The sequence below is a fragment of the Poromitra crassiceps genome (genome assembly GCF_964638095.1).
Source record: "Poromitra crassiceps genome assembly, contig: HAP1_SCAFFOLD_2240, whole genome shotgun sequence".
In the NCBI taxonomy this organism is placed as follows: Eukaryota; Metazoa; Chordata; class Actinopteri; order Beryciformes; family Melamphaidae; genus Poromitra; species Poromitra crassiceps.
The window spans coordinates 1-10,274 of NW_028150185.1; the positions used below are offsets into that span (position 1 = coordinate 1).

The 10,274-nt window shown below is 44.4% G+C and overlaps 1 protein-coding gene across 1 annotated transcript; it reads right to left on the reverse strand.

The window, feature by feature from the left end:
• Positions 1-1,787: 1,787 nt before the first annotated feature.
• Positions 1,788-5,738, reverse strand: LOC310772192 (fibronectin type III domain-containing protein 7-like; the record flags this gene model as incomplete). Its single annotated transcript, XM_083664626.1, has 7 exons — positions 1,788-2,048; positions 2,160-2,426; positions 3,172-3,429; positions 4,190-4,468; positions 4,612-4,872; positions 5,189-5,204; positions 5,682-5,738. Coding segments are annotated over 7 exons (1,399 nt in total), but the record flags the coding sequence as incomplete, so codon positions are not given.
• Positions 5,739-10,274: the final 4,536 nt, after the last annotated feature.

The window sequence follows — 10,274 nt, forward strand, 5'->3', positions numbered from 1 at the left end:
TAATTCAGTGGCGAACTAGAAATTTAATTATTTTTCTGCATGTATCTCTATGGCAGCTGTCAAACTACGTTACGAGAGCAAAGTGACGTGGGCTTGTTACAGCAGCACACCGCACAATAGGAGAAACCCCCCGCTCTGGGGTAACACAATGCGAGATTTCTCCATGTCATTCCCTCGTACAACTAGCGATAAACCGCGCAATGAAATCCGTTTTTAATTTGCGTTTTGGGGCTTTTCGTGATTCTTGTTAAAAGTTACTGCAGCGCAGGGCAGTGTCAGACCTCCATGTGAAGAGCTCCGCCCGCGCGTCCCCGCTGCCTGGAGCACACAGCAGCTCGTGCTCGCGCTCTAAAAGGCAGGGTGCCTACGAGCTGCTGCCTGGCCAGCAGAAAGTGCTCCAGACTCGGTGTGATAATCCCGTAACAGCATTTGAGCTTATTCAGGTAAGATATTTATAATGTAATGACACATTCAGCGATAAACTGTCTACAATGAAGACATATGTCAAATATGACAACGTGGTGTTCAGTATTTTAAGAGCACAGGAGCTACTTGCTTGATCAAACGGTCAAACCCATTCCGCGCAGCAAAACACACACGAGTCAACGTGGAGGAGCACACACACACAGACTGAGTGTGTGTGTCCCCAGTCGCCAGTCGCTCTGCTCTGCTGACTTTATTTCCTGAAAAGTTGGCGTTGCTTGTACACAGTGACGATATTATATTAGCCGATATGTTTAGAGAAGCTTTGTCACGTTGTCACGTCGTAGTATAGCGTTATATTTTACATGTCCGCTAAACTGCGATGAGATTTGTTTGCTGAAATGTCACACTGTTGAAAGCCCCCGCCTCTCACTGCTGCTGTGTGCTGCTGCTGCGCGCGCCCCCGCGGGTGCATGAGAGAGCAGACTCTCCCGTTTGACTGGCCGAGAGAAAGTGCTTCCAAGTCGGACTGATCGAGTCCGAGAGGTTTACAGTACGACTCTCTCCCGCCCGCTCCCGCCTGCCTGGGCTGGAGACAGTGCTTCCAACTCGGACTGATAATATATACATCATCATTCGAGCTTATCCAGGTAAGATATTAATAAAGTAGTGACACATTCAGCGGGAAACTAACTATAATTAAGACATGTGCCAACTTTGACGACGTTTGGTTCAGTATTTTAAGAGCAAACTTCAATAGGAATAGGCTTGGAGTTGTGAGGAGCCGAAAGGGTACAGGGGGAGTAGTGGAGTAACTATCTTGAAATCCCATAGTCTTTGGGGACAACCTGACGTCAGGTTGTACCAAATCTCCCATTCATTTGAGAGAAAAAAAAAAAGCAGCGTTCGACCCTTAGAGGGCGCTTATGCCAGATATGCTGCTGAAAAATGATAGAAATGGTCAAATGGCAACAGTTTGGTGTCAAATGTGGAAATTTTGACCAGAATTCTTCACACATCACCCCCAAAGTCATATATATTGGTTAAAAGCTGAAAAAAAGTGTTTTGGAAGGTAAGTTCTCCTTTAATGTCAGAAAATTACTTTCAATACTTAAGTACAGAAAATATCAGCTATTTTAAGACTTTTACTCAAGTAATATTCTAATGAGTGACTTTGACTTTTACCAGTCTTTTTTTTTCAAGTCTTTTTCTGGTAAGATATTTTTACTTTTACTCAAGTATGGCTTTTGAGTACTTTATACACCACTGTATGTGTGCGTGTGTGTGTGTGTGTGTGTGTGTGTGTGTGTGTGTGTGTGTGTGTGTACTGTATGTGTGCGTGCACATCGGCATGGCGAGCCTACCGGTGGTGTAGTTGAGGATTGGTCCTTGATCGCTGGAGCCGGCCTGGTTGTAGGCGAAGACGGTGTGGAGATAGGTGTAGCCACACAGGCAATGGTAGTGGCAGGTGATGTCGGTGCCGGTGTTGTTGCAGTGCTCCTCGCGCCCGTCGTCCCTCTTGATGAAGACCACGTAGTACTCCACCCAGTCCACCTCGCTCCAACCCACCGTGCAGTTGCCTGGCACTTCCTCACTCAGCCAGATCTCCTCTGGGGGACATGGGCCTGGCAGAGAGAGAGAGAGAGAGAGAGAGAGAGAGATGGAGAGAGAGAGGTTCAGAAACAACAGTCGGCCTTTAGCGTGTGTGCCCTATGTGTTTTGTGCAGTTTACCCACGTGTAATGTAGTCTACTGGATCCGAGGGGCTGCTGGGACCGGCTGTGTTTGCGGCGGTGACAGTGACCGTTTGGTTCTGGCCACAGGCCACAGGGACCATGAAACAGGTGAGTTGCGTTGGGCTTTCTGAGGAGCAGTTTTGCCCGTTACTGGTCACGACTGTGTACCACTCAGCTCCCCTTGAAAGGTTCCAGTACACGGTGAGGCCCGGAATCCGACCCGTAGCTCCGAACGATTCCACGTGGACATTCTGTGGCTTTGATGGACCTGGAGAGTGAAAGAGCAAGGCGGTTCAACCTTTTTGAATGTTACTACTACTCCCAACTGATCAAAGTGGATTGTGAATAATAAGCGATAATTTGTGACACCACTGTCAGTCTGGAGTACATCCTATTTATAGTATTCTGTTACATCGCCACACGGCCATTTTGGTAGGAAAACAACAGGTGATTGTGATCAATTAACAGGTGCTTACAATCAAGTGACACTTACAGCCAATGAGCCGTGTGTATTGTAGCGCCATATTGGTAGGAAAAAGGCTTGTGACATCATCGGAATACTATGAATATACATCCAGAACAGTTCACCCAAAAATGAAAAATTCTGTTATCATCTACTCACCCTCATGCCAAATAAAACACCTGTCAACAATTGTCATTTTTGGGTGAACTATTCCTTTAAGTAGTTGAGGTGCCGGTATAGACCCTTTTCACGGGGGCCATTTTGTGTCAAATTGGCAGGGTAAACAACACACTAATGAGGGTTTCCAAATTCCAATCATTGGAAGTTGGAAACCCTCATTAGTGTTTTGCTTGCGCCTGTGTTTACCCTGTCTTTTCGACCCAAAATGCCCCCCCCCCCCGTGAAAAGGGTCTATTGACTCATGCTTTGCTGACCACTAGGTGGATAAAATGTGTCCACCATATTTGGGCAAGAAAAGATCCCAGGTGATGGAAACCAAAGTCTTGTGTCGTCATCCTCCTCGCTCTTAGCCATCGGGCGCCATGCTTACGTGTAAACTGGTAGACCGTGACGTCGTCCCCGGGGCGCCCCTCTGCGTCCCAGGCCGTGATCTTGATGCTGTACCTGGTCCCCGGCATCAGGCCGGGGAAGATCACCTCGGTCCCGGTGGTGTTCACCTCGTAGCGGATGTCCGTGCCCTCCTGGATGATGCTGAGGCTGTAGCTGACGGCGTGGTCCACCGGAGGCCACGTCGCCTCGATGGTGTCGTTGCTCGGCGAGGAGGTGTTCAAGTTGGCACCCTCCACCACTAACGGAGAGGAGAGGAGAGGGACGCAGGAGAAGAGACGGTCATTCAATCATCCAATCAATATGCGGCCGATTGATGTGGCGGCATTACGGTGGGCTGATGGAATGTGAAATGATCAACTTGGGGGAAAAATAGACTAAATTAAAATCACACTTTTTTTGAAAAGAGGTGTGAAATGGAAGCGATTTTCCCCTGCGATTACGTTACACATCCAGTTCTCCTCCGGGAGAGGAGACAACCTAGTTCTCATGGTTTCCATTTTCATATTCGGAGAATGGTAAAGTGCAGAAGGATGGATACGGTTTCCACCCTGCTGTGGCTGTGGCGCAGAGCGGGGACAGCGTGACAATGGGCCAGTGAAATGACACTCTGCTATGACCGCCGGAGCGAGATAGCAACGCTATTGTCCCGCAAGGAACAACAGACAGGCTGCGTTTCACTCTTCATAAAACTGATCGACATCTTCAGTAGACAGCTTTAATTAATTATCTGTGTTTGGACAAGTGAACGTGGAGGGACAGTCTGAGGATCATTGTGTTGGTCTCTTCTCCCAAATCCATCATCTTTATCTACACCTGCACCTGAAGTTACGTTCAACAGGTGCAGACAGAGGAAGTTGCTATATGAGCTTTGTTAGACTTGGGATCAGGAGATCTCGAATCAATTTGAATCGATCACTAAAAAAGCCTTCAAGACGGCTCCATTTGAATGTGTGACTCTAGGTATGATCAACCCTATCGTCAATACGATCGCCCCGTACCTGTCCTGTATTCGATGGAGTAGGACGGCTGGCTCCGCCCCCCGGCGTTGACGGACATGACACTGAGGGTGTATTCTGTGTAGGGGTGGAGGCCCGTGACTGTGCCCGGAGACTGGTTCACCGTGGTCTCCGAGAAGTATGTAATGTCATGATCCCCATTCCACGACTCTGCCCTCAGGATGTAGCTGGTTGCCCCGGGAATGTGGTCATCAAACTCCACGGTGATGCTGTTGCTCTGCTTGGAGTTGGCCTGCTCGGGGCGCGGGGGTACGTCAGGAGCTGTGGATATACGCAGATACAAATACAAAAATCAAGGGGCGGTTTTATCACATTAGATATGAGATTTCACCCAAGGAGGAGGATCACAATTTCACCACCTCAAAGCTTCATCCCTAAACGTGCTTTTGTTGTTGTCGACTGACCTGTTTTGTGCTCGGCCTCTCCTGTAGCCAGGATAATTGTGGAATCGCGTATGGCCACTACCAGCATGGTGTACATCGTGTTTGGCGTGAGGGAGATGACCGAGCCCATCACCGAGTTGCCCCCGACTTGACGGAAGCCGGTCGAGGCACCGGGGTTAGTGGTCGGCGTTGCCGTGATGGTGTAGGAGGTCGCGCCGCTGACCCTGCTCCAAGTCACAGTCACACTCTTCGACGTCACCGTAAAAACCGTCACGGTCATGTCTAATGGGAAATAGAAGACGTATATGTTAGGAGATGTTTATAGAGGCTTAATACAGTAGGTGGCCTTACAGCAGACACAACATTTGAAACATTCTGGTTAAACAGTGCAAAAGTAAGTCATGAAATACATGCTGGAGTAGGTTTCAGAGTAGGTGCCTTCAAGTTACTTTTCAAAATATGAATAATCTTATTCTGGATTTCCAATGTCATCTGGACATAATCTATAGTACAGGTAGCTTGCATTTCAAACAAAGGCACATTATATAATGTTGGGGCCATCATGCAGTGAGGCAAATGTCCACAGCAGCTCATTTACCTTGAGCCGTACATATCTGAAAATGAGGGGGAAAAAAGAGGGAAATTACTTGATGAAAAACGACAGGACGTACAGTATTTTCATTACATGGGTAGCAAGCTATTGGTATTTCGCATCATATCCCAAAGGCAAATGGTCCCCTGTATCATGTTCTCCGAGCACGAGAGGCAGCAGGCTGCACACATTACCTTCACTCAACACAGATTTCAGGACTGCTCAGTGCAGGTATTTCTTTTCAGCTCGGAATGAATTTGTCTATTGAGCTAAGGTCGAGCATGCCGCACGCACTCAAAAGAACCAGTGTTCAGACATTTCAAAAGTCCTAACCCCACACAACGTTTTTTTCTGTATGTATAACATTTGAACAATACAAATAATAGAAAATACGACAACTATTGTACATTGATTTGTAAAAAAAAAAAAATCTTATTAATTTGTTCTTTTGAAAAGATTTTAGGCAGAATTAGCCCATAATGAGAAAATGATCACTTACCTCTGTTAAACTCAGTAAAAGCAAAAGTTTTAGCATCTTTAAATGTGTCGCTCCCATGACTGATTTTTCTGGCGAGTCACTGCCTGCAGGCTAGACGTGTGGATGCTACTTCTGAATGTCTTCAGGGTAGCAGCTCAACTTAACTTTGACTCTTTTTCCTCTCTCACATAATCTGACAGGCCCTTTTTTTTTGTTTCAGCGAATACCAATGAGCCCAGAGGCTGTAACTCCTCCCTTTGAGGGTGCTTAAGTGGCCTATCAGAGTGAGAGGAGGAAACTCACCTGTTAGATAAGGATGTCGAGAGGCACACTTGTGTCATGTCGGAGCTATTAGGCTTTTGTTTTCGCAACCATACACACTTAACCCTTTAGAGTCTGCCTGAAAATTCCAAAATTCTACCACTAGGAGGTGTTTGTGTGTATAACTGCTTGCTGGCTCAGACAATATTATACAATAAAGGTGTATAGATCATCATGTTACAATGTGTAATTTCAGATAAATCATGATGTACTTACTTCTAGTCAATCTTTTAAATGAACAGAAAGCCTCTGAAATGTAAAAATGTAAAAAAAAGTCTTAAAATCAGTTCTCTCAGAAAGACTTGTCTTTTCCACCAGTCTTTTTCCACTATTTTATGTTGAAATGAGAGAAATAGAGTGTATGGACTGTCCAGCATGTTGTGGGTAATATAGAACAGAAATCAGAATGTTTCATTTTCTGTTCAAAAGACATAAAGGGTGGGGAAAATGCTATGCTATGCTATGCTAAATAGCGCTTGCTGTGGGCAAATGAGGCTTGTGTTCTCTTTCATAGTAGCTATAGGAAGTCCTGCCTCAAACACTATACACAAATCATATATCATAGTTTATTTGGTCAGCTTTCATTGGATGTTTTCAGGGAACACAATGGTGCTTGTAAGACGGAGATATACTAATTTCCAATTTCTGAATGGGCAGACTAGTCTGTAGCAGTGGTTCTCAAATGGGGGTCCGGGGACCCCCAGGGGTCCTTGAGGGGTTTCCAGGGGGTCCCCAGTCAAAAGGGGGGTGATTTATTTTTGCCATTCATAAGTAACACAATGACTATTTTGGTTATAGGTTTTATACACTTTCTGTAATAAAACATCTAAAAGCATCAATCTTATTATCATATGGGGGGACCGTGGGACAGAATCCTATCAAATGGGGGTCCGTGGTCTAATTTTTGTCAGTTTAGGGATCCTTCATATGAAAAAATTTGAGAACCACTGGTCTATAGGGTACAGTCAAATTAGATTAATATTTTTGGGGGTTAGGTTTAGTCCAAGTCTTGATAGTTGTATATCCACCAAAGAAACCACACGAACATCTTAGCTGAGAAATGTGCAGCGTCACCACTTACATAGAAAATGACCTGATACAAGTGATGACCTCCGGTATCTCTGTGCCTATTGTGTCTGGAAGGCACCTTTTACGGGCTGTCTCAAGGTTTTGTTCACTTGATATTTGATTTCTCTTGGTTGCAACGCCAAATGATATCGTGTCTTATCAATTAGTCACTTTCCCATGAATGCGTCATTGCTCGAACAATAACGAGCAGATATCATGTCACCAGCAACACCTTGGGATTCCCACATTGTGGCTGCCACTTGATAGTGTATCATTTGCAGCTAATGGCATATTTATGAGCTGCTATGAGGATTAATACATTTACCCCTGAGAGGGATTCCCAGATTGTGACGTTCTGCGCCGGTATCGATGCGTAAAATAACAATCCGGCTGCTTTGTTTGTCGTCGTCGTTATTTGCCGATAGGCTGATGGTGGCAGTCAGCAAAGGTTCTTGAGTACCACCAGGTGGAGCCTCAGGGACCAACCGGTGGTCCCCGGACCACAGGTTGGGGAAACCACTGCTCTAAGCAAACCACAACACGTCATTAGCATGGAATTACAAAATAAAAACCACGTAGCATAGAAATGACATTATGATAACACACATGTCCTTATGTGTATTTATGTAAGCACATCATTTTGTTGGGTAGGTTGGGATGTAACCCTATATTAGTTATAGCCGCAGGGAACTGGACCCTACTCCTGAGAATGATGTGCAGTACGGCACAAATTGTTTCAGTAAAACTGACAAAGGCGTCGCTCTAACCTTGTTGTTGTCCAATAGAAAGGGCGGAATAAAAGCCTTCTATTCCCAGGTGGCTCAGTGACTGCGTTTAGACGGGATGAGAGGATCCCTCAGGACCAGATTTGGATAAATCTCCTTTGTGGAAAAAAGGCCAAAAGGAGAAAACTGATGGAATTCACAGAACTTCATACTACCAACAACATACTGTAATTCCTGCTTTCTATCATCAAAGGGCACTATCACAAAGCAAATATCAAATGCCTAATCCACCTGTCACAGTCTTTTGTGTACAGATCTTGGTGCGCATCCCTATGTAATAGACAATGCCAAAGATTGTTTTGATTTCCAAAACTGCTATTCACCCTTTAGAAACTCTAAGACACTATAAACTTTATAGACTATATAAAGACTATATAACACTATAAAGAATGCTTTATAATAACCAAGATGGTCATACAGCCTAGAGCAGGGGTGGACAATTATCTGAATTAATTATTATGAGAAAACCTCTCATTTTATTACTAGATTAAATAATGTGTGCACTTATTCTTCAGCACTTGTATTGAAAATCACTCCAAACAGCCAATTTAAGTCATTTCGTTCAATTTCTCGAGCTTCATAAGTAGAATTGTGTGGTTAGAACCATCATGAGGGTCCGGAGAGGATCCTTTAAGTAAAGGATTCATGGTAACACATTCTATGAAGGTCATATCATAGCATTTATAAGGCGTTATAGACCTCATTATACAGTAAATGTTTAGAATTGCACAAGACACCATGGGGGTTATTAAGTATTATAAGTTGTAACATAATGTATTATAAGCCCAGGGTCCATATTATAATGATTTATAACACAGAGTCCTGGGTTGCATAGAGCATTATAGGCTTATGGGGAAAATGACCTCAACCACTTCTAAACACTAATGGACACTAAGCAATATAAAACCTCTGCAAGCTCACAATGGATGGATACCAAAGCGAAAGATATTAAATCAATAAAGACATGAAATCAATTATAGATTCTGTTCCCCTCTTGGCTCTTTATCATGAAAAAGTTGTGTTTTAAGCATGCTATGGATCAGAGGGCTGACTTTGTCCTCATCCAGATTTGTGATCTAGCTTTAGAAGGGTTGCAGAGCTCTCCTTAGATAAGAAATATACAAATATATATAAATATACAGGCTGAGAATAATGTAGAAAGGGTTGTTTTATTCAGGGACTACAGAAGCAAACTAGCCTTTTGGCCAATTCTGGCATGATTTACAGCAATGTTTATTAATATGCACTGTCCCTGTCAAATAAACCAATAAATAAAAAATAAATTCCATGATGTTTTGAAGTCATTCATACTTTTGCCTTTTCTCATTTAGACAGAGACAACTTGTATTGAGGTGTTACCCATTTTATTTACCTGTTCTATTTTAGTATGCCTACATTTTTAGTTTGGAATCCATTTTTTTAAGATGATATAAAGTATTTAAAGGAGACAGTTGAGATCAGTTTCACTCAAATTGCAAGTCCTTGTTCCAGCCTATCAGCGGTGACTCTTTAGACAGTAATCTAACTTTATTTTTTATTCATGTTAAGCACTTTGTAATAGTTTTGAACATGACTCTTTAATCATTATCGATTACCATCACAGAAGACGTGGCAGTCAATGGAATCAGTTGAGGCCATCACTGAGGAGCGTTACATCAGTGACCTCCCATGTTTCTTTGTCTGCGGCGTACAGTAGCTGTTTAACGGGTGGGCCCTCCTCCGCCTTTTGTAGTTATTGTTACAGCTGTTGGGAAGAGCGTTGGCACCTCCTCTTACATCAGTACTTTCTTTTATAGAAAAGGATATGAAAGGTGATAAGCAGCAGATCAGACTTCACCATACTGTTTACACACACACACACGCACGCACACACACACACACACACACGCACACAAAAAATGGAAGATGACCAATTGATATCATATTTACACCCCAAAGTGGAGATTGGGTTACGTGTTTCATGCCTGTGCGGTGTGCGCTGTCAGCATCGCCTACTTCACTGGCTACAAAATATTTGCAAATAGGTGTGAGCTGCATCTACCTGCAAGCCCCCCCCCCCCCCCCCCCCGATTTCTATCCCATTTCTATCCCCCATTAGTGCTAACTTCATTTATTTATCCTGGTTGCTACTCCACCCTCTGCCGATCTGGGGAGAGCCGAAAACTGGCTCCATGCTTCCTCTGAGACATGGGCAGTTAGCCAGCCGCTTCTTTTCACCTGACAGGGGAAGCTTCACCGGTAGGACATAGGAGGTTCACGCTATTCCAACCAGTTCCCCTCCCTCCGAACAGGTGCCCTTCATGACCAGAGGAGGCACCACATCAGCAACCAGGATATTGCATGTTTTGGTGAAGGGGTTCCCATATGAAGGAAACCCCCGGGAGGCACGGGGAGAACAATGCAAACTCCACACAGAAGGGCCCTTTTGAGGACCCCACCC